At 40.0% G+C, this 24,999-nt stretch overlaps 1 protein-coding gene across 7 annotated transcripts; it reads left to right on the forward strand.

Annotated features, from left to right (window-relative positions):
• The first annotated feature begins 949 nt into the window (after positions 1-949).
• On the forward strand, positions 950-24,439 carry acot11a (acyl-CoA thioesterase 11a). 7 transcript variants are annotated; one of them, XM_040143493.1, is made up of 17 exons: positions 950-1,075; positions 3,752-3,949; positions 4,074-4,143; positions 4,287-4,347; positions 6,326-6,430; positions 6,738-6,873; positions 7,674-7,765; positions 8,043-8,104; positions 10,786-10,905; positions 11,054-11,192; positions 14,083-14,138; positions 14,750-14,816; positions 19,956-20,039; positions 20,142-20,275; positions 22,976-23,143; positions 23,241-23,364; positions 23,458-24,437. In XM_040143493.1, the coding sequence occupies exons 2-17, from the start codon at positions 3,760-3,762 to the stop codon at positions 23,653-23,655; spliced, it is 1,806 nt and encodes a 601-aa protein (XP_039999427.1). In that variant the 5' UTR covers positions 950-1,075; positions 3,752-3,759; the 3' UTR covers positions 23,656-24,437. The 7 variants fall into 7 exon arrangements, with proteins under 7 accessions (XP_039999427.1, XP_039999430.1, XP_039999426.1 ...); XM_040143496.1 differs by having other exon boundaries at positions 953-1,075; positions 3,717-3,949; positions 10,840-10,905; positions 23,458-24,438; XM_040143492.1 differs by having other exon boundaries at positions 953-1,075; positions 3,717-3,949.
• Positions 24,440-24,999: the final 560 nt, after the last annotated feature.

A 24,999-nucleotide genomic window follows, 5' to 3' on the forward strand; every position in this document is an offset into this window, starting at 1 on the left:
TAGAGTTCTGCTCCTGCTGGCACTTGACTCTGCTAGGAGGGCTGGGAATCTTTGTGCTCTCTCGGTGCACCCCTCCTCTATGTCTGTGAGCGAGCCCAAGGTCATCACTTCCTCCTTCAGGTCAAGAGTCATTCGGCTGAAGATGTTTTTTTCTCCACCTCACAGAAGCGAGGAGGAGACGCGCTGTCATACTTTGTGCCCTGAGCAGACGCTCTACTGCTACAGGGACTGCACAGCTGGCCAGTTGGTTGTTTGTTGCTATGGCACGTGGGCTCAGGGGGCATCGCTATCTGCTCAACCTGTACGCCACTGGTGGCATTGGATTTGCGATGCAGTCCACCATGGCTCGTGACACCCCAGTGGGCCTTGGGGCACATTACACTAGGTGGGTTGGGGCTTTGACTGTCCTGTTTAGGGGTGTGTCAACGGAAGTTATCTTCCTGGTTGTATAATGGTCTTCCAAATTCCACCTTTGTACAAGTCTGGGAGAGGCTGATGCTGCAAAGGCATTGTCAATGCCTAGTGTGGTGAGTATGTGTTCTTGTGTCCCTTAGGCTGGTGGTGCCTGAGCTGTGGGACTCGACTTGTTTTTTGTTCTTTTTTCTCTCACACAGTCTGGCCTTTAGGGATCAAGGTTGGGGTCCAGCAGGGAACACATCTATCCCTAACGGTCTATGCTTTTGGTGTTAACAAATAGCAAAGCCCATTAGAGTCCAGAGCACTTACAAAATAAGAACTAGGACTTACTGGACATAACTCCAGTTCTATGAATACGTGCTTATCCCTCAACTGTATGCCCAGCTGGACCCGTTTTTGGTATATGTTGCTGAGTTCCAAAGGGAAAGGAGCAGTTTATACGCTGGGGTTTTACATGGGACCGCAGTGTGTGGTCGCTACCCCCGATTGGACAGTGACTACCAAGCGCTGTCTTAGGGTGCGGAGCCTCGAACGGGTTAACCAATAGCGACGCCCGTTAGAGGGCTAGGCACTTCCTCACATAACTGGAGTTACGTCCAGTAACTACTATTTCTATGCTGTCTCTGTTTGGCTTGACACCGTGACTAGCTGCAGCTAGGTTTGTATATCTTAATGAAAACTAACGTCAAAGTTAATTTGATTAGCTGTCATTTTATGCCGGTGGCGTTTACTCAGCAAACTAGTATTAGGATTAGTAAGTATTTTAACCAGCTAACCTAGGTAATTATGCATGTACACGATCAATTCGACAGGCTTGCAACTTGGTATTTGGGCTATTTACTTCAGAGCTGCGGGAGATTTGTTTAAGTTAGTTAGCCAACAGCAAAAAGTAATGGTAGGCTACATTAACCTTCGTCACTGCAAAAGTCTCCTTTCACGCCTGGTATTAGGTGTTTCATATGTATTTGTCGGTTTAAGTTAAAAAGAAAAATAAACCGACTATTTTAATTTGCGGTCAGAAATTGTGCTAGCTTCTCAAAGATGATAGTTAAACATGTAAGACGGCAGGTATCTAACGTTAGCCTACTTAGCGTAAAGTGCCTTGCTTCATTTTCAACTCACGGGGCAGGAGAGCTGACTCTGCTTTGATGACTTGAGATACTTAATTATGATGAGAGTTTTTGGTACATGCAGTGATCCACCATGCAGCACTATACTACAGCTGAAATGTCAACTCTTATATTTAAATCGGTCTAGTAGTTTGCAGCATCTATAGCTACATGCACAATGCAGTGTTGGGGTTGCAACAAAGTGGTAAATTACACATTAGTTATCACTTTCCTAAAACTGATGAATCTTATTTGTCAGATCATCAACCAATTAAAACTGGCTCCACACGGTGTCACTGGATTATTTGTATTTTGGGGGTGAATGTGCGACAAAAAAATGTTCAGTTCATTAAATGAATTATTGTACAGGAAGCTGTTGCTGTAAACTTCTGTATGTCGCCATCACTGGGTGTGTGCAACTCTCTTGTACACTTAACTAATGTGACCTGATGAGTCATGGATTGAGGACATTGCCTTTTAAAGTTAAGATCACATAGAAAAATTAATGGTGAGGTTGTGGTATCACAATTCACTATTTATGTATGGTTCAAAGCATACTGAGAGTTGGAAGGGCCTGGAGGGTGTTATTCATGGATGGATTACTGAGGATCTGCCCAGGAGGCCAGGGAGAGCTCTAAGTTTTGTTTTATTAACATTTTTTGTTGGAAAGTTAAAAGCTTCAGTCAAAACAAGAGATATCCTGGTTATGTTATTTTGGCCCTGATCCTGATCAGAGTCCTCTAATACTGAGTATCTGCAAATACTGAGTCTTATATTTATTCTTGTTGTTTTTTTTATTTATAATTCATAGTACAGCTGTACAGTGCATACCTAGGCCATAGTAAGACTACATTAAAATCACTAAAGCAATTTAAATATGGTCACATGTAGAGCCCTGCAGGCTGTCTTAGGGAAAGTATAGAAAAACAGCAACCATTTCTATTTTTAGTTCTCATAGCATATTTACAGTATATTCACTCTCTCTACTCTTCAGACATCTCTTAGTCCATTCAGTTTTAAAGTTTAAATTAATTAAACTTTATTCTTTGGGATTCTTTGGCAATCTCACGATTCAGTTCCAACTCATCCTGTCACCTCTCGATTCAGAATCTATTCTCGATACAAAACGATTCTTGTTTCAATAAAATGAAAAGGGGGTACTACATTTTGGCTCTTACTCTTCTCTTATTGTGCCAAACCATTGTCTTCCTGACCTATACTCACTGAGCTGCAAATAAAGCACAACTGACACTTAAGCTAACTGGCCTTGATGAGGGTCATTGACTAGCAAAAAAACAGAAAAGGTATGCAGCTTTTTTTTAAATTTATTTATTAATTATGTTTTATTTATTTTAGTTAAGTTAACTGCATTAACTTGGAAGCATCTTGCACCTGTATGTGTGTTGTTGTTAACGTTATGTCTCTAGCGATGGATAACAGCCTCTACTGCAATGCTAGTAGTGGGAAAAGCCTTAGTTATCCAAAACGCTCTGAGGTCACAGGACTTTTGAAATGAAACAGACTATGAATTGTGCTATTTACAAACAGAGTTGGTTGTGGTTTTGCCAGGTGCTGCAGTGTGAGTTGGTGAGCTGGTCTTGTTAGTACTGGAGTTTGGTGCTCTCCTCCACTAACATTAGTCTGTAGGTGATGTTGTACAAAGAATTCACATATGGTTGACTTCTGCCTTTTTCCTTTCGTCAACACAATGTTATTAACAAGCATCATTACAAAAGTCAATTTTTGGCATTTGTGAATCAATTCAGACTTGGTGATGAAAAGAATTCTGACGTGAATCAATTTTTCACTCATTTTTAATATAGTGCCCTATAGTATTTCTTAGAGTCTATTGTCTGTGGAGAGGAGTGTCAGTGTGGATCTGCTGTGGCACAGTTTAGACAGCTTCTCTTTATCTCCAGCATGAAAAAACACAACGCTCAGAATTTTGCCCGGAGCCTTTTACATTTCTTTGCCCAGGACCTCACACAGTAGTCTCATAATCTTTCCATGCTGTTAGTGGTTGAAATTTTGCAATAAAAATTATGGCAAAAATTTGGCAAAGTTAGCATTTAGCCTATTTTTAGTCGAGATGACAGTGTAAAAATGAAGCATGTGGCCAAAACATATTGTGGGCACGCATTGGTGACTGTGGCATCTCACTTTTTTATCTCCTTAAACCTGACCAACAAGACAACTGGCCAAAAAAACTCTTCCTCTACCCTCAGTTTTGAAGATGAGTTCTAGAGTGTTAGGTGTCCTGGAGAAAGATGAGGAGGAAGAGGAAGAGGAAGAAGAAGAAGAGAGCATGAACCCGACAGAGGTGAAAATGAGTCAGATAGTGATGCCCTGTCACAGCAACCCTCGACAGGAACTGAGCGTGGGACAGCTACTCAAATGGATAGACTCCACTGCCTGCCTCTCTGGTGAGTTGTGTGTGTGGGACTCACAGAATATTAGTCATTTTATTTTATTTGTGAGTGTCCAATGTATGTTGTAACCACAGACCAGCCAGACAGGACATGACATATCTCTGTTTCATATGGGCAGCTGAGAGACATGCTGGAAGTCCCTGCGTCACTGCTTCGATGGATGACATCCACTTTGAACACACCATCAGGTAACAGGAAGTGTGTGTACAGAAGTGTGGGTCCTTCTCAATTCTTTGTGTGTTTGTGTGTGTGAGAGAATGCGTGTGTGCGCGCGCACGCATGTGCGTGTATACAGTATATACTCATTCTTCCTTTATGTCTCTTTGTTCAGTGTGGGTCAGGTGGTGAACATCAAGGCAAAGGTCAACAGAGCCTTTAACACCAGTATGGAGGTCAGAGAAGTTCACATTATGTTCTTTCAATATATCAGTAGTGTTTTACATTGAAACATTTCTACAAACAAAGACACATACTCATTCGCTGTTAATTTACATTGATACCATTATACCCTTTGTTTCTTATGTAATAAACATAGAACACACAAATCACTTGGCATTTGATCTCAAATAATTTAAATCAATGAATAAGTCCATTGGAATTGGAATTACTTAGAGTCAGTTCAAAATAACAACAAAATGTATTTTTACTCAATCAACAGTGAAGCAAGTCATCTCAGTCATTTCTCTTTGCCTTTTTCCTTGAATGTTGTTATGCTACTATGAATCAAACACAAAACTTCCTCAAGAATTTTCATATTGAAAGGCTTGCAACCTTTATAGGTAGGCTTTTAATAAAAAAAAATTAAAAAAATCAGGAAGTTTTATTGTTGGTAGCTTAACATTGATCAGAATAAACAACTGGAAGTAATTCCATTTAAAATCCGAAACTCAGCAGCAGATTGGTTAGTTAGTGCTCTGCAAATGTCCATTATACTACATTTACCGGGTTTTATAGGAGAATTTAGAGCTTCTCTAATAGTATCTAGCCATGCAGATAGTTTTAGTTTTATTTGTCCAGGCTTTGAGATATCTCGAGCTGAGTTTTCTGCTTCCACCCCAGCGTGGTATTCCCAGCAATGAAAAACTTCAGCAACAATGTGTCTGTCCAGAATTAGTATTCTAGTTACACTGAATAATCCACAGACCTCACAGTGAGCAGCCTTCATCTGAACTACTTTATACACAAAAAACAGTCCCTGTAAAATCTGTTCACACTGAGATCTGTGGATTTTTGTAGAACATGTTTTCTAGAAATATATGTGATGGTTGACTATTTAAAATGGTTAATCCTGTGAACACCACAGATGAAATTCAGTTCACCTCCAGTGTATTTGGGTGGATGAAGAAATCTCAGACACAGCTGCTGAACAGATCTAAGTAAAATGGTTTGTTCACTCTTTAAACAGCTAACTGATACTTTTATAATAATGATGTATGAAATTACCATGTGAAAGCAATGTGACAGTGTTATAGTGGTTGCTGGTAGTGATGAACCTAAAGAAAATTATCATTTTATGGAGTTTTATAGTGAATTTCTGCTCACTGTTTAGCTGCCCGGCTCACAACTTTACTGATCTGGTTCACACTCACAGCTTTCATGGCATCATTTTTGGCAGCAGCAGGCAGCTGTTTTCAGCTAAAAACTCATAACACACTGTACACTACCTGCTCACTAACAGCAGACAGACAGCTGGTGACCACAGTGGAGCATTGAGCAGCTGAAGTGCCAGATCAAAAACAGAGCTAAAAAAGAGTGAATATTGGAATTAAATTCATCAAGTGGACACAAACACCACTCCAAATGAATAATAACTTCTGGATGTGTAAATAAGTAACTTTTTACTTCACCATATTAAATTAAAAGGTGATGATATGGTTTTGATTTCTCTGACGTTACCAGAGGTGTTTAAGTCAAATCACTGCTGGCAGCTGAGATATTTGACACCCTGATACCCAGATATGTGTTCTGCTGAAAAGCAAACAGTGAGGGATATTCCCGTTTTTTAAAACAATTCAAAAGTGACATGACATGACAACCCAAAAGTGCCATTGTTGATATATTAATATGTGTGTCTCACCACAGCCATGCCAACATAAATCTTAAACATTAGGACACTTTTTCTTTAATCTGTTTCGGTTTACACTGTATATGATGCACAAAAAAAAATCTTCAGCAGGAAAGACTAAATTTCGACTACTGGCTACACTGATTTCAGATGACACTAGGCTTCCTCTCCTTGTTTCATTCATGAAGTAATGTCTACTTTCAAAACTCTCAAAAAAGTGCTCACACATAGATTACATTTAGACCGTATTTCCCCCAAAATATCAATAAACAGTACTTATATTTTGACCATCAATTATTGGGCAGGTGGGCATTCAGGTGAGCTGTGAAGACCTGTTCTCTGATCGTCACTGGAGAGTTTGTCACGCCTATGCCACCTTTGTAACCCAGCGCACAAACACTGGAAAAAAGGTAATGGGGTGTCGTATGGATCGTCAGAAAAGATTTTGGAAAGATGATGACACTTTTGGCTTTTGAAAATGTGTGGGATGAGGTGGGGGTAAACTTACTATAACACCGACTGCATATCTAGGTTGAAATCATTATTTAAATAAAAAATGCAATGCAAAGTGAATGTAAAAACAATTTAAAATTCAGTCATTTGTTGCACTTAAGCAATAAACCAGTCTGCATTTGTGTGTGTGGACGTTTGTGTATGTATGTATTGGTAAAGGTTTTCTCACACTAAGTAGGCACATTTCCTGATATTACCTCACAGGTGATCTTGAAGCCTATTGCACCTCACACACAGAGAGAGCAAATTGAATACAGTGTGGCAGCTGAGAGACGGAGGGTCAGGATGGTCCACGATGACATCATCAAAGACCTGCTCTCCCATGGGTCTATCCAACAGAGTAGGTTTGATGCATGTTGTCACATTACACTGTACAACAGACCTCATTAAATGTGGATGCTTTTCCTGATAAAGCAGATGTAAGTTACATGAGCTGGGAGATTTGTTGGAGGTTTTAACCTCTTACTGAATGTAACTGAGAAAATCCAGGACACCGACTGAATACCAAGGCCGAGTATCAAGGCTTTAAACTCAACAAATCTGTAATGAAACATGATTGTAGTCTATAGACTGTATCACTTTGCTTGAACTCACTCGTTGGAATCAGTGGGCTTTCTACAAATTCCATGAATGCTAAACTGAAACTATTATAAACATATCAATGTGCCATACTGTTGCACTTGGGTGATATGTTCCTTCATTACCAGGAACACACACACCCTTTACACACTTGACTCAATCCAGCATGCACCTTCCTGCTGCACCAGATGCACACTAAAGCACCAAATGTGGATTAATTCACTGCACAAAATAGTCCCCACCAAATGGAATATTTCCTCATATCTGAATATCATTTGATATAAACTGCAGTGACCAGCTGTTAATGAACCTTAATATTTGCAAGGGTATTTAAAAAAAAAAATCATCTTCAGTAAGAGCCAATGGGGGTTGAGGGCAACAGACAGGGTAGAGAAGTGAGAACGTACTGAGAGAAACACATTGTTGGTTTGGGACTTTTCATGGGATATTTGTAATTGTATAGAATATATATTGAATATTATTATTATAATGTTGTGAATAATAGTCATATCCATTAAAATCTTGCATTAAATTTCAAGTGTGTGTGTGTGTGTGTGTCAGCTGACAACTCAGCAGTAGGCAATGCAGTGGCAGCAGAGAGAACCAAGGTGGAGAGTGTTGAACTGGTTCTACCCTCGCATGCTAACCATCAGGTTATTTATTTATGTATCTTTCTGTTAATCAGCAATTACTTGGTGATATTTTTGGAACTGTTTTAATTTCTCTATAATATTGGGATATTTTTGTCAAATTAACGGCATTAAAAAGTTTTCGTATAGTGCTATTGTGCAATAGTGTGTGAATCTAAACATCAGATATTAAGTGAAATCAAAAGCTTTTACTATTCATGCACTCTGTCTCATTGGTGTTGTGTTATTATAGTGTTGAGGGGTAAATTGACTAATTTGTGTTCTTTTCGCTAATCACCAGGTGAATACATTTGGAGGACAGATCATGGCCTGGATGGTTAATGTAGCTATGATTGCTGCCAGGTACAATCACGCACACATTTTAAATGCTTTATATGAATCCACCAGGGTTACAGAGGTTTTACAGAGGTTACACATATGAAAACACAAACACACTTACTTTCATATGTGTACACCTGGGTGTAGGACGTAAATGTGTTCATCTAAAGGTAAAGTTTACATGAGCCAATACACTGACGTATTTTGAAATATGGCAGTTGTATCAGATGCCTGAGCTTAGAGCTGAAATGGTGAATTGATGAGTTGATTGACAGAAAAAGTATCAGCAACTACTTTGATAATCGCTTAATCATTACAGTCCTTTTCAAGCAAAAATAGTGAAAAAATTCTCTGGTCCGAGGATTTGCTGATTTTCTTTGTCATATAATGTATCAATGTAAAAACAATTTGGTTGGGTTTTGGACTGTTGGCTGAAGAAAAAGAACAAATTTGAAGACATCACATTGGGCTCTGGGAAGTTATGAAAAGCATTTTTTCACTATTTCTTGATGCTTCAAAGGCTAAGTGATTTACACTTGATAGTGTGCATGAACACAGCATGTGTAGACAGACAGAACAGCAGCCTCTGCTCTGGTGACGTGTTGCTTACACTACGCCTCCTGTGTAGAGCTAGTTGAGTTTGGTCCACATCTGGTATGACAGCATGTCCTCTCTTACTATACAATTATATGCAAGAGTTTGGCCACCCCTGGACAAATTCCACATTTTGTTGACTTTTGAAGTGGAAAGAAGTAAATGTAACCCCTGCAGCAAACAAACTTAAAAAAAAATTAGGCTTTTTTTCAAATGGTAATATACTCTCACTTTATATTTCATGAACTTAAAAAAAAAAAAGAAAAAAAAATAGTGGCATGTGCAAAAGTTTAGTTTTGAAGTCTCAGAACTTAATTGACTCATTAGGCCTTAATTGACTTCTTAGGACTTGTAAAGCAGGTCAAGAATTTTCATTAGGAATTGTCAGCTGATGATAATTCTAAAGTTTGATAAATTCTCTGAGTTTTTTAGTACCTTCTGGTACCAAAAGAGTCAGAGATTCCTTGTGGTAATGCTCAGCAACCGTGGGCTCCTCTAGGCAACTAAGTGAGAATTTGAACATGAGGATAATTTATGCTTCAAAGCAGAGGGGACTATAACAAAATATAAAAGCACTTCCAGCTTGAAATATCCACTACCTGAAATGCCATTGCGAAATGGCAGTTAAGGTGAACTGTGGAAGTCAAGACAAGATATGGAAGACCAAGAAAACTTCCCAATACAACTGCAGGTCTGCTCAGCAGAAAGGCTAATCAAAACCCCCTTATGACTGCGAAGGAGCTGCAGGAAGGTTTAGCTGACACAAGAGTGGTGGAGCACCGTTCAGGGTCTACATTGAAAAGTAGTCAGAAGGAAACCTAACCTGCCATCTCATCACCTCTGACACAGATGACCTCATTTGTCTGTGTCAGGCTCATCTGTCTCTTGGGACCATTGACCATTGTCATTGCTCATTTTCAGAGGACCTTCTTAAATTGCTGATGAAGGCTATAGTCAACAGTGCCTTCAAAAACAAGTATCAGTGTATCCAGTCAATATATGAAGCCTTGTATTAAGTCAACCGAGCAGCATCTGGATCAGCCAGAGTAGTTGTGGAAACAAGTGATGTGGGTAGATGAAGTTCTCTGAGCTCTCTGACCACACTCACCAAAGGTGTGTTTGGAGAAAAAAAAGAAGCAGCATTTAATGAAAAGAACACCTTTGCCAACTGTTAAGCATAGGGGGAAGAATGGAATCCACTAAATATCAACAAAATTGTGAATACAGAGGTCCTGCAGTCAGACGTCTATAAAAGGGAAATGATCCAATACAAGATTCAAAATCTACCCTGAACTATTTTAAGAAACACAAGCTGAGGCTTTTGGACTTAACAGTCCCCTGAACTGAAAATCACTGAAAATCTGTGGGCAGATCTTAAAAATGCTCTGTGTGTAAAACAGCCTAAAAATATTTCAGAACTTGAAGTGATCTGCAGGAAGAGTGGGTGAAAGTACATCAATCAAGAATAAAAGGAATCTTAGCTGCTACAAAAAAGGTTTGGTGTTACTTGTAGTACTGAGGTAGTACTGGGTAGTACTCGCTTAGTAGGGTGCCCAAACATTTGTACATGCTCCAATTACTGTTTAAATTTTTTCTTTTTTTTTAACCTCATGAAATAAAATGTTACAGTGTATTACCATTTGAAGAACTTTTTTAATACCTGGTTGCTACAGGGGTTGTATTTACTTCTTTTCACTTCAAAACTCAATAAGATATTGAATTTGCCCAGGGGCGCCCACATTTTTGCATACAACTGTAGCTAGTCACTGTGTTTAGTTTTAAATTTTTAATCTATTTTTTTGCATCAGATGTTATTCTAAATCAAACCAACTAAAGGGAAACAGCTTTAGCAGTGTTATTGTGCAATACCTGGCTTACTGTCTTAACAAGCTGTTGTTATTCTGGCTATTAGTGCTTCAGAGCTGTATTGGCTAAAGATGCTCTAAATCTTTGTTTTTTTTTTTGTTTTTTTTACTTTCCCACCCTGAAGAAAAGTTTAAAACAACAGAGGCTCTTTTGACTTTAAGGAAACTGTGCTGTCAGTACATGACAGTGTCTCCAAATTTTCTCCTTGTTTTTTTTATTGTATAATCTCTCTTTTCTCAATGCAGTCGTCTGTGTCAGGCTCATCCGACTCTTCAGACCATTGACATGTTCACTTTCAGAGGACCTTCTCAAATTGGAGACAGACTGCTGTTGAGGGCTATAGTCAACAATGCCTTCAAAAACAGGTATTGTATCCAGGAACGGTCATAAAGATACAGATGGGGTGAAAACAGGTCATGATAACAGCTCAGTATTAAAATGGTAAAGCACAGAAAAAGTGCTACTGTATTTAAATAAGAATTAATCAGATGAGTGATTTTATTTGTCCTGCAGCATGGAGGTGGGAGTGCGAGCAGAGGCCTACCAGGAGGAGGGGCCTAACCGACACATAAACTCTGCCTTCATGACCTTTGAGGTGCTTGACGACCACAGGAAGCCATGTACGTTACCACGGATACGACCTGAACCCCTGGTGAGTTAACCAATAGAATGAACTACTGACGAAAAACAATTGTTGCACTACAGATGGTTTTATGCAAATAATGTTGTGATTAAGAAATACTGACACTTAGTATGTGATCAGGCAGAGGAAAAGAATGTTGTACCTCTTCACTTAATAGCGTAACTTCCATCATCTGTTGTTTTCCTTGTTCACGCTGTGGACAGTGCATGGTTTTGAATTAAAGTCTTATAAATTTTCCAAATGCAAATCAGATAAGTAATAAAATCAGTAAGCAATTTATAATCTTTTTAAATCAAGCACAGTTTGTTTTACAGTACTTAACCATGTGTTTTATTGTTTGCAACCAGTAATAGCTTTATTGTTGCCTAGAACTGTGAAATAAGACTAGAATAAATACTTATTTCTTTGTCCAGTGGGTAGTATTATGTTCTTTTCTATGCTGTTGAAAGAGACATTAAAGCTACAGTATTTTTGGCAACTAAGGGGCAAAGGAACAGGCTGTAAAAACAACATTGATATATTATCAGCTTATAAAGCTGTCATGAGGTACATGTTACCAAACAGAGACTGAAACAGAACAGTAAAATCGTAGGCCATAAAGCCAAAAATAATGAACTGAAAGAAGCTACAGTATACACCGCTAATAACTGCAGTCATATTTAAGTTGCCCTGATGTAACCTCTAATACAAGAGGCTTGGCTTCACAAAGATCAGAGCTATAGACTTGACTCAACAAGTGGGAAGAATGTTGGAGGAAAATCACGCAATGAACAAGCTATGGACGCGAGGAATGAACTTATGTTCATTGACGCAGCTCTTATTACAGTGTCCTACTGCTACATGTTTTAGTCACACTGAGAAGAGTTCGGTTCAAGGGTGATGTGCTATATTTGCTATATTTAAGGTTTACTATATCAATTATAAGATAATAATATTATCACCATAAAAAAATGCAACCAACCCATAAAACAGCAGCAGCCTCTACAGGTGTCTACACATTGTGAAAAACAAGGCTGCATGTGGTGGGAAATACGCTGGTTTGCTTTATGGAAGGAAAACCTATAGTAATCTTTCAAAGCTACAATTTTTAGATTAAAAAAACAAGAAACATATTCCCTCCACTTAATTAAAATATATGCTTTTCTCTGAGGAGAATTATCCACTGTGATAAGAAGAAACAGCGAAAGATGAATAGTAAAAAACAGCTACAACCACACGCTGCGGCTCAGGAGGAGCTTTCTCAAGATGTCATCTGGATTATTTTGGACCTGTTATTAATAGGTAATGTGTGATGTGGCCACTAGGGTGTACGAAATAACAGCAACAACAGTCATAAAACTGGATGTCAAAGCCAACAACTACATCCGGAAGTGGCTTGGACTTCTGAGCTGCCTCTCCAATGCTGCTCTGTTTGGAAGGAATGCACTACAGCTAGCACTGAAGAACATCTCACTTGGATACAGGCTGGAGAATACCAGGTTGGTGCTGGAACTCAGACAGTCAAGTGACAGAGTGGTCAGGAACACTGGAACCAATGGCTAATGCCATCTCTAGATTAAGGCACCAAGAACTCATTGGAAGAACCCAAAATGGAAAATGTGGTCTGGGCTGGGGAGAGTTACAATCGCTTTGGTCAAAAGCATGGACGAAAAAAGGGAAAGTTGTCAGTGATCACAGAAGTGACAAAAATGGAGGAAGACAAGTTTTTGGTAAAGTCTGTTAGCCAAAGCCAGCAAAACCAGTGGACGAAGCGGGAGGGCATTCTCCCAAGGCCAATGGCTTGGAGTGAGCTGTGGAAAATCCCTCAGGCAAGACTGATCTTTTTAATAAGAGCCACATATGACACCCTTCCTAGTCCAGCAATTCTGGTACGATGGTTCAGCTCAGAAGAGAACTCTGGCCTATGTGAAACTACCCAGATACGTAAATCTCCACCACATCCTGTGTGGCTGCAACACTGCCTTCGCCCAGGGCCGTTACAGGTGACTGCATGAGCAGGTGCTAAGGAAGTTGGCAGAACTCACAGAGAGCACAAGAGTCTTGGTGAACAAGAAGGCCCAACATCACTGGAAACAGCTTGTCCATTGATGCAGAACTGCCCCACACAGGACAGAACATCAGTCTTGGCCCCAGGAAATGACTAGTCAATGAAAGCGGACCTCAACAAGCAGGTAAGGTTCACCACTGACATCAGCACCACCACACTGAGACCTGACACCGTCCTGTGATTGGCAACCCAGAAGCATATCTTGAAAGTCAAACTGACTGTTCCATGGAAAGAGGGAAGCATATGAAAGAAAAAAGTTGCAGTGTGCAGAACTATTGGCAGAATGCCAAGAGAAAAGCTGGATAGCAACAACCTATCCAGAACAAGTCACCTGCTCTTGCTTTGTGAGTTTCTCAACCAAGCACTTCCTGAGAGACATTGCTTTCACATCAGCGAGTCCTTAAAGATCTTTCAGTGAAACATCAGTGAATGATTCCTCCCACCTGAAGATCCTGCAGCTGGTACTTGGGCACTGGCGGATGTAAGACAGGCAGAAAAGCATCGCAAGTTTCAACATCAACTTGCCACAAAACTGAATGAAGAGTGGAGTTTGAAAGGTGTGGGTGCGTACTAGGCAGGGAGGGTCTAAAAAAGAGACACTATCAAGCTGAATTATGGCAGGTGTAGGATCCATTGATTTTGAAGTTTGACCCATATTAGGGACTAAAACTCAGATTATCTCAGCCTTTGCTGTACACATTTTTACCATTCTTCTTCAAGTCTTTCTCTTGTGAGTCCCCCAATTCCATGGAATAAATCCTTGGAGTGCCCCCTTTTTATAATATAACAATGCCTAAAATTGCTATTTATTTGCCCCCCTTTCTGTGTCTTGTCTCCGTCTTTCATTTACAGGAAGGGGAGAGGAGGTTTCAAGAGGCCATAGCCAGGAAGAAGATCAGATTAGACAGGTAAACCATCTTTCTACGTTTGTAATGAGCACATACTTTCTTAGCTTTTACATCCACGTGTTTCTTTCAGAATTATCACATGACACCTTATATCTTCATCTTCAGAGCACAACCTACAAAAATATCAACATGCGGTACAGCCTCTTGCAGTGTGTAGAAATGTGTGTTACAACACCCTCATGCTAAAGGCATGCATGAAACATCTAAACATTGGTCTACAGTGCTGCTAGTGGTAAAAATCTCTTTTAGCAAACAGTATAATTTTTTGAGCCAGTGATTCAGTAGATTTAGATGGGTTTGTTTAAATATAATAAAAGCAAATACAAAACTGCAATCACACAGTTATGACATTAAAGGCCTTTATTTTTATATATATATATTTATACATATATACATACACACACAAACACACACACATGGTCCTCGCAACAGTTTTGTTCATAGATTGACGGTCATGTATTTCTGAGTTCATGTAGTGGAGTTTTGAAAAGGGTTAATCAGAACAAAGGTTTATTTGTCAATTTATCCCCTTAGTTTTAATGGAATTGTCTTGCGTTATTCACTTGACAGTATCAAAAATGCTTCCAATTTCTCTTCTTTTGTTGTTTTAGAAAGTACATAATTTCCCGCACGCAGGGTGAGGTCCCTCTGTCTGTACCCTGGGACCCCAGAAACCAGGTGAGGAAAAAGTTGAGGAATCACTCAGGACTAGTGACAATTACATGTACTGTGATGAATAACACATTATTTACAGCTTGTTTTGGTCCAAATGGTCACCTGTGGAGAGGAGTGGATGCATGGAGACTTGTGCTGCGCGGGTCAGAGTTTGAACTGTCCCCGAGTGGTAACGATCAGGTGGAAGCTCATGAGAACGGCATGGAGGAACCAGACCATTCCATCAGAATGGTAACGAGCAATCGGGGTCTTCATTCCCAGCGAGCAAAACTCCACAACTATTAGCCAGTACAGAAGGACTATCTTGTTGAACATGGAGGGGAAGCTCTCTGTTCTTGCTAGACGAATGACCAGCTTCCTGAAAGGCAATGTGTACATATTGAGTTTCCAGAAAGGCGGACTCCCAGGCTTTCTGGGAGGCAGTGAACGCTCCTCCATGATTCTACAGACAGTCCCATGAATAGCAAGGTTCCTCAAGTGCGTCGACAAGCTCACTCTATGGGCAAGGATGAAGATCAAGCCGTCAAAGCCAAGGAGCCTTTCAATTAGGAAAGGAGTGAGAAATGACAGCACAGTGTTTGTTGCAGAGGGGAAAGGAGATTCCACGGCTGGTGGAGCAACCTATTTGAAGCCTCGGGAGGCAGTACATATTGGAGCTCCCAGACAGACAGACAGGGTGGCTGGCACAGAAGCAGTTGGTGGATGGGCTGGCAAGGATTTAATGCAGTCAGCTTCCAGGAAAAGTATAAAGTGTGGTGCTGTCAGTTCACCATTTACCAGCGCATATGTGGCCACTGAAAGTGTGCGAAATTCCATTATCAGTAGCCATTAGGAAGGATGGCATCGCATGGCAACACATATATTGGAAGTGGCTGGGCGTCCCCTGCTGCTTCTCTGACTCAGGCCTGTATGGCAAGAATGTGCCGCAACTGCCGCTGAAATCCATCAGCCTCAGATACAGGCAGGAGAAAACCTGCCTTGTACTGGGGCTAAGGGAGTCCAGAGACCAGCTGATACAGGGTGCAAAGGCGGATGTCCGCACAGGGTGCAGATGGAAGGCACGGGCAGAGTTGGACCAAGCCATCAGCAGTTGCAGCACAGAAAGGTCCTGGAAGTGCAAGACAGTTGGACAGGATGGGGCTGGGGGGAACTTTTGCATTTCTGGTCCAAAGCTACAAGGGAGCAGAAGAAGACCATGGTCGTGGAGAAGGTCACAGGGGTGGAGCAGGAGTGCTACCTCATCAAAGCGGCAGAACCAGGTGCTGAGGAAGCTGGCAGACTTGTTGAAGTACAGGGTGGGGCAAACAACTCCTCAAGTCACTACCAACCGCATGTTCCCTTTGTCAAGCCAGGAGAGAACCGACAGAAGCCAAGCAGCAGAAGAGACAACATCTCTCTTTACTCCGGGAAAAGCATGGGAAAAGCGGGTTTGACCTGGACAAGCAGCTAGTTTTCCCACCTGAGATCACACAGATGACTCTCAGACATCGTGATGTGGTCCACAGCTGCAAAAAGGTCTGCATCATTAAACTTACCATCACCTGGGAGGAAGGGATACCAGAAGCACGATTTCAAGCGGCTCAAGTACTCTGAACTGGAAGCAGAGTGCAATGAAGCTGGCTGGACTGCTACCATCCACCCAGCGGAAGTCAGATGCAGGGTCTTTGTGGGCAAGTCAACCATCCAACTTCTCTGTGCGGCTGGTATGACCAGGGTGAGGCTACAGAGGGCCATCGAAGAGATGGCAGAGAAGGCTGAGAAATTGAGCTCAAGTCAAATTGAGCTATTGTATCTTAGCCTACTAGTGTCTGGGTGTAGGCTATTAAATAAATAGACGAACTGTTCCTAACGGTGTCCTTTATTGTTGAAAAGCGGCAAAAGAAATAACCCTTTATAAAGACATGAACTCTCTCTCTCTCTCTCTCTAACCCCCCCCACACACACACACACACAGAAACGATGCATTCTTCACATCTTAACAATGAACTTCAACAAAATAGTAGCCTACATGTGTAAATCTACACTGTCTTTTAGCCTAACATTTGGCCGTGTAGAAAAAGAATGGAGTCCACAGTTCCAGGATTTAACCTGTTTTGAAACGCTTCAAGCACATTTTCAGCAGAGCTGAAAGCATGCTTGCTGGATGCACTTGGAATGGAATGCACGGCACTGCTCTAGCCAGCGTGTGGAAGAGAAGGTCGTAACAGTGATGATAACAGACTGTATGTATCCACGTCAAGATGATTATATTTTGGGAAATACCAATAGAGAGAAGTTTGGAAAAAAATTAATTATGGTAATCTAAGTACAGGAGGCTAGTGCTACATGTTGAAGCTTAGCCTACCTTGACTAGTTTGCTCAGACTGGGCCTGCAGGGTTGGGATGAGGGCTGTTGTTCGTCTTCGCGCTTCAGCTTGGACTACCAACCTTTCATCTGGTGGGAGTATTTTCAATGTCTTGAAACGGGGAGCGAGGAAAGTGGCAATTTTATGGCTGTGGGCAATCATAAACTTCTCTTTTAAGAGTAATCCTGCACGACTGTGGATGTGTTGCATGTAACCTGAATCCCCGCAATGAGGCTTGCGATGTCCTTTTAGCCTAGGGTGCCACGATAGGGCTGTGTTGATTGTTTGGTAGCGGTCACCCGATATATCTTCTGATGCATCTTTAAATGGGGATAGGAACTCTTCAATTATTTTGAGGACCTCCAACTGGAAGCCTTCCATGTGCCATTAATGCCCCTTGTCCTGAAGCAGTTCTTGGATCTCCCTATGTTTGGTGTTGAAGTTCAGCATCGCCACCTTACTTTTCCATCTAGTCTTGTTTTTTTGCCTACGGAAAGCTGAGAGCACTACCAGACTTCTTCGACTATGTGACTGGGTTATTGCACTTCCTGCATAATGATTACAGGAACTGCACACGGGATCCATGAATAGTTCTTAAACACAGCTTTGATGTCTGGACCCTGATCACTTACAAACACAAGTTTTAACAGGCCTTCCGCTGATATGCCGACTTCTAAAAGTTCCCTGCTGATTTGTTTGTGTATGATCATGGCAGTTTTCTTTTTTTGTTGTGTCGTACTCTTAAGTGGAAATCACTCGACTCAACAGTTTCCCGTCTTCTGTCACGAAGTGAGAAGTCAGCACTGTATGTGACTATTGAAGCTGTCATAATGATTGTGATGCCAATGCTGTATTCCAGTGATTTGTTGATAGACTGACAGAGACTAGCTTTTTCTTCTTTTGCCTGCTCTTTTGCTATGTCGCAGATGGTCTGCCTGTGAGGGATAACAGAGTCCACATCCACTGCCCCATAATGTGCGCCGATACTTATTAGCCCTTGTGCCATAAGAGTAAACCACCGGATACAATATGAAATGGGTGCAAGTCAGAGCAGCAGAACACCACAAACAAGTTGACGAGTTTAGATTTTGCCACAAGTGGCAGCGTTGTTCTTCATGAATGCTGACATCAGGGGCTGATTTGATGGTGCTTGAGTGGGCTTGCTAGGCTGTGGGGCAGTAGTGGGCCCACGACATGAATGCTGACTCAAGTTTGATGTACCTGTCTTAGGCCATCATATTTGTACAATGCCTTACAACTCGAACAGATAACAGGATGTCAACAGAGTGGACAATCTGCCCAAATCTCTTGCATAACTTACTTTTTTGGCTCACCCTAGCTCCACCACCTTAGCTTTTAACTTTTCTCTGATTAAGTTGGCCATATCGTCTGTGTTATCCTCTTCTTTCTGACCAAAAAAAAAAAAAGAGTTTTGGCAGTGACGTATAAACAAAAGCTAGGGATACCTTACCTTAGGGAAAAAAACCTGTATCTGAAGCCTATTATCAGCACTATAAAACACTTGCATTGACCAAAACCACAATTGCAAATTGATGATAAAGCTGCTTCTAAGCTATTAGGCCAAGTGAGAGGAAGAGAAGGTCGAAGGTGGACTAATAATCATAGTCTTGTATTGTGTTCAAATTCAGAGAGCTTATAATGTAAAGCCTGTTGTACAAAATGTTTCTGTAAGTTATTTATAATTTATTGGGAGCGCTGCTTTGTCACCTTTTGACCTGACCCACCTGAACTGTAATTTTCTTCTAGTAAGCTGACCTGAACCCGCCCGATCTGCGGGATATGGGTAGACCCGTATTTTGTTATTATATACTCAGACAAAAAGAGCAGTTAGTGAGCAGAATGTGACAGAGGGTTAGCTTCTTAACAATACTACTACGTGTAAGTGCTCAACTGGCATTTTTAAAATTAAGAAGCCCAAAATAGACAGAACAAGATGTCATTTCAAATGAACTGCATTACATTAAATGTGCAATTATATAACTTTTAGTCTTTGATAACTGAATGAATTGTTTTATTTTCCATGCCATATTAAATTCAAATCACAACAAAGAAAATAAAGTAAAGAGGTGTATTGCATTTGAGTGTTGTCCAGTAAATGAAAAACAATTTCTTCAGTTATTGAAGTTTTTTTATTTACTTATGACACAGTAAATGCATACATAAAAAGGAAACGCATATAAAAATGTGGATTGTATGTCACTTCATTTCTTCATTTGATTTGTTTTTATTTAGGCATTCAAAATCTTTCATATTGCTGCAGCATCCTTATACAATAAATTTACGTTGTAATTTGATCAAATAACCTGTGTTATAATGGTTAGCGATAGATAATGACACACACACGCAAAACAAACATTTTTCTTAGCTTTAACCTGTAACTTATTTATTTATTTATTTTTAAATAAAAATGACTTACATTGTAACTGTTTTAAATAAACCTGATCAGCATTTATGTAGATATAAACTAAACTACTGATAACAAGAGACTAGAGACTTGTAACTCTTTATTAAACAGTTTTCTCAGTCCTAACCAGACATTATGTTCTCTGTGATGGATCAGCTGTTTTTCAGAAAACATGGTTGTCAGAATATCTTTTGCCAGTTCTCTTTTACATGTTCCTGTAAACACTGCTTTTGTGCTCTTAAGCAAAGCAGGAATGAACGAGACATACGGTAGCATAATGGTCATTATCAAAATGGCATCTTCTGGTCTGTGTACTTGTGTAGGTGTTTGTTGGCTATTGCAAAGCTTTGTATGTTTTGTGTGTGTTTCCAGGTGTATCTGAGCTATAACAATGTGTCAGCTCTGAGGGTGTTGGCTGCTAGAAACAACTGGCGCCTCAGCTCTGAGAAAGACAAGGTATCTGCTGTTCTCTACCTGAAAGGGAGTTTTTTATTTTTTTATTTTAGAGGTTTGTTCCACATGAGGGGATGGAGGATTCATGTGATTCTTTGTTCCCAGGTTCGTCTTTACACCCTGGAGCAGAAGTCCATGTTGAGTTTCAGAGTGGAATCAGAGGTGGATATTCCTGCTCACAGAGCCTTTTGCCTGCTGGCTGAGCTGAGCAATAGACCAAGCTGGGACACACATTATCAGTAATGCTTTTATGCACACACACATTTTATAAAAGATCATTTTAAGCTTGACAAAGTTTCTCCCTCACTGCATTTATAAAGGTCAGGGTATACTGTGAGAATGACTCCAGTCAGGGGGGGGATTTTAGGGTGGAAGATCAGGACCTGTATTTATCAAGCGTCTCAGAGTAGGAAATCACTCCTAACTGGTCAAAAATTCAAATTTTTAGAGAAATGCAGAGGAGTGCTAACCTATTAGGAGCTGCAGGGGATGATGATCAGGTATCAATATTTCATGAAACAAAGATGTTTTGGGAACACTTGGATTCAATGAGCTCATTAAAATATGTGTTTTGACAAAAACAGGATAATTTTTGAGACAGACCTTGTACAGGATGCAGAGAAAAACAACATGCTATGCCTGCAGACAACAATGATGATTTTATCAGAACCAACAATTTCAGCAGGAATAACTTTGATTTCTTGTATAATGCCTTATAAAGATAATGTGCACTATGAGGGTCCTATAATAATGTCAGTTGTGCTGCAATTATGTGTGAACGTAACCAGTGGTTAAGATGAAGAAAGTGAGGCGTGTCCCGGTGGTTGGTGCCTGTGTGAAAACTTCCTACAATCCTCCTAGTGCCAATTTAGCCAAAGCTGAGATCCCTTTCTGACTGTCTCACCAAGCCACATTTTCCCCTAAAAGTCTTCAGGTAAAGATAATACTGTAAAGACATTTTAGCAAATGAAATCTGCCATCATGTCGGTCAACCTTCACCTTATGGGATATCTTCCATCTGTGGGAGGCCTTTATTACATATGTATAACAATATTTTCTAATTCTATATCTCTGATATTTGACATACTGATCAGTCTTTCATGGGCCTGTCTGCAATATACTCTATAATTTAATGTACTTTTTATTCGCCTCTGCAATTGCTGCATGCGGCAGTGATTGGTGTCACATATTTGTGGTTCAATGAAATTCAAACATAGATTTTTGGATTCAAGGATTCAAAAGTTTGTTTTTAATCACTGTTATTTGTATAAATAACAAAATTCGATGTGGAGTGCTCCTATGTCTGTGTTAAAAGATTATGGTGATAACGATTGAAATATAAAGTAAAACAATTGAAAATTGAAAAAAATAAACTATAATTAAAAAAGTACATTTGTCACATGTGTAAATATGCAATGTGAAGGGAAGGGCAAAGGATTCACATAGGACAATGTGATAGACAAGGCTGAGGATATGCAGAGGTCAGAGTTCCCCATCCTGATTTCTCTTCTTAGTCTCACTTTGACTTGTGGCTACAGTGGGCAGCTGTGGCTCAGGAGGCGGAGTGGGAGGTTAGATCCCATGGCTCCTCCAGTCCACATATCGAAGTGTCCTTGGGCAAGATACTGAACCCCAAATTGCCCCTGATGTATTGTGTGTGTGTGTGTGTGTGTGTGTGTGTGTGTGTGTGTGTGTGTGAGTGTGTGTGTGTGTGGAAAGCACAGTATGTAAAGAAAAGAGCGCTGTGTGAATGTGTGTGTGTGAATGGGTGAATGCAGCAGTAGTGTAAAGCGTAGAAAAGCGCTAAATAAGTGTAGTCAATTTATTTCCTGAGTGTAAAAGTTGGAGTAATCAATTGCTTGGGTGATGAGAATTCTTTATAATCCCTCTTGCTCTGGTTCTGCACTTTCTGGTGTAGGTGTTTTGCAGAGGGGGGGGGTGTAAATCTGATGGTACACCACTTTCTACAGGGCTCTATAGTACTGAGGGGAGCAGTTAACAGACCAGTTAGTGATGCTGCCTGTTAGGATGTTTTACACAGCACCAAAGAAGGTCTTTCGGAACTCCAGAGAGATTTTAGTTGAAGTTGTTTATTTTGAAGAGCTATGAGCTACTGCAATTTAAAGTGTTTGTTGTTTGCCATAATTTTATATGTTACATCTCATATATATATTTTTGATTTAAGAAATCACCCTTGGTGTGAAGAATCGAGATAGTGTAGTTTGGTTTAGGTTCATAATCAGTGCAGAAGGGATAAACTTTGTGTCCAACACAAAGGTCACATTTTACTGAGACAAAATAGCTTATTTTTTTTAATTTAGTCTGGACTCTGGTAGGTAGGTATAAGTGTGGCCAAATAAAAACACAGGGTGCACTTCACATGGATAGTCCAATAAGATGTGTCAGTACAGGTCTTTAAAGTTACAGGTGATAAAGTAGAGAGAAAACTCATATGCATATTTAGTGTCTGGATTGAGGTAGTTACTACTATATCAGCATTAAAATAGGGTCACGTGGCTGCAGCCATCCAAAAAAATTGTCTGGGACTAAACCATAAATTGCAGTTTTTACACTTTGGCTTTTAAACAAATTAAACAAAGGAGATATGACATGTTAATTATTGAGGTTTAGATGTTCTGGTAGGTGGATTTTGTTACCTGGACAGAGCAAGGTTAACTGTTTCCTCCTGTTTCTAGTCTTTATGCTACGCTAAGATAACCAGCTGCTGGCGCTAGCTTAATGTTTATCATACAGACATGAAAGTGATTTTAACGTTCTCATTTAACTCTCAGCAACAACGCAAATTATTGTATTTCCCAAAATGTGGAACTGTTCCTTTTAAGAATATAGTCAATATTCATTCACGTTATATCAAATGAACTACATTTCTAATGAACCTCCTCATCAGTGGTACCTCTCTGTGTCCTTCCCCGAATCAGGAAATGTGAGCTGATTCACCGGGTGGACGATGACGACTTCCTGTATCGTGTGGTTGCCCCATCTGTCCGTCATGGTGCTGTAGGTTCCTCAACTTCAGTCAGTCGGAGAGAAGGAATTCTCCAGGACTTCATCTTGTTGGCTTCCAAGAGGAACCCATGTAGCAGTGGGTCAGTAGAAAGACTGGCTGAAAGGTCTCTATAACAGGTCAAAGGTCATATGCCCCTATCCTGCAGGATTGACTGTATTTGTGATTTTCCTCCACAGAGACCCATATGTCATCGCTCTGCGTTCAGTGTCTCTGCCCACTCACCCACCCACTGAAGGATATAACAGAGGGGAGGTACTATGTGCTGGATTTACCATACTGGAGATGAAAAACATTTCACTGGTAAGACAAATATGAATTTTAGCTGATTAAACAGTTGTATTTTTAAATATAATCTTAACAAACCTGACCATTATTATTTGGTTCTTTTTCCAGATCAGTTACTATAACCAGGCATCTCCAGAGGTCCTTCCCTACATCTCCACTGATATTGCCGGCCTCTCTTCCTCTTTCTACCACACCTTCTGCTCCTGTAGCCAATACCTGACGAAGAACAGGCTGCAGTTCACCTCTGAGGAGCAGACTGGCCAATACAAGGCCACAAATACAGACAGTCCCAACTGTGAGAATTAAGCTGACAGTCTGTTAGTGGCTCTCTGTAGCACCCAGCTGTAGACAGTAAGTGGTACTTTCCTGGCCAATTTACATCAAAAATTGTAGGGTGAGGTCAATCTGCTGCTTATTCAGCAAGATATGATTAAATACTGTCACAAGTGCTCACAGTGAACAAAAGATGATATTTGCATTGAAAACATTTTAAACTTTGTTATTTTTAACAGGCATAAGAATAGGTCACATTAGAACAGATCAATAAGAAAAGATCACAATAAAATGAGTAAAGAAAAACTATGCCTTAGACACTTAATGCTCACTTTAATATTCAGAACTGGATGTAAGACAGACCTTTCAAAATTTTCAAAATAAAGTGTCTTTCAATATTTAATTATTCTGTTTGGACACAGTAAAACTGTGTTGTTTGTGTCACCCAGGATCAGTTAATCTATTTTTCAGTTTTGTAAATCTAAGGAAAATAAATGTTCATGTAGTTGTCAATCCAAGTGTTGGGTATGAGGGAAATAATTTTTTTATTTTGAGAAACACTAACAGTGGCATTTATTGAATGAATAATCTTCATTTGGTGACTGCAGTTAGCACAAGGTAACTTCTTTTTTTGATAAAAACAATGATGTCTCATTGAATGCTTTCATAGGACTTTAATAAAATGTTTTTGACAAAATATGTTTGCTGTGTGTTTCTTTGATCAGAATTCAAATGTAAACTAGATAAGAGCATATAATTACTCGACTGTGATATGGCACTTTATATTGAAGTCAGTTTGATGGCAACATATTGTAAAGAACTGTTAATAGATTCTGACCACAACTATGCATTTTAATTAACTGCTTATTAAACTGGTAAACTAAGCCTACTAGAACTATTTATTGCGCAAGTCTCTTTCACCTTCTTTCCTCCACTTGCTAATTTCTGCAAAACTGACCAGGTGATCACAAGTTTACTCTCACCCCAAGAGTCTATTCAACATGCCAGTGAAGTTCTGCACTTGCCAAAAAGTGATTGCAGCTCATACCTTGTGACTGAAAGGTTATTTATGTCTCATAAATAATTTCATTGATTTCATTCATTAGGGTTATATTTGACAGATCTTAGCTCACCCAGTCTCTTTTCCCTGTTGAAATACCTTTAAATGGCCAATACAACAATCAATATGTAGTTTTGCACTTGTCAAAAAGTGATTGCAACATCCACAATGGCACTGAAGGGTTATTTTTCCCTCAAAATGACTTGTCATTCATAAGGGTCAGATTTGACAGATCATAGCTAACCCAGTCTATATTATCAGTTGAAATACATTTAAGGGCCAATCCAATCATTAACATGTTATTTTACACTTGCCAA

The sequence above is a fragment of the Xiphias gladius genome, chromosome 14 (assembly GCF_016859285.1).
Source record: "Xiphias gladius isolate SHS-SW01 ecotype Sanya breed wild chromosome 14, ASM1685928v1, whole genome shotgun sequence".
NCBI lineage: Eukaryota > Metazoa > Chordata > Actinopteri > Istiophoriformes > Xiphiidae > Xiphias > Xiphias gladius.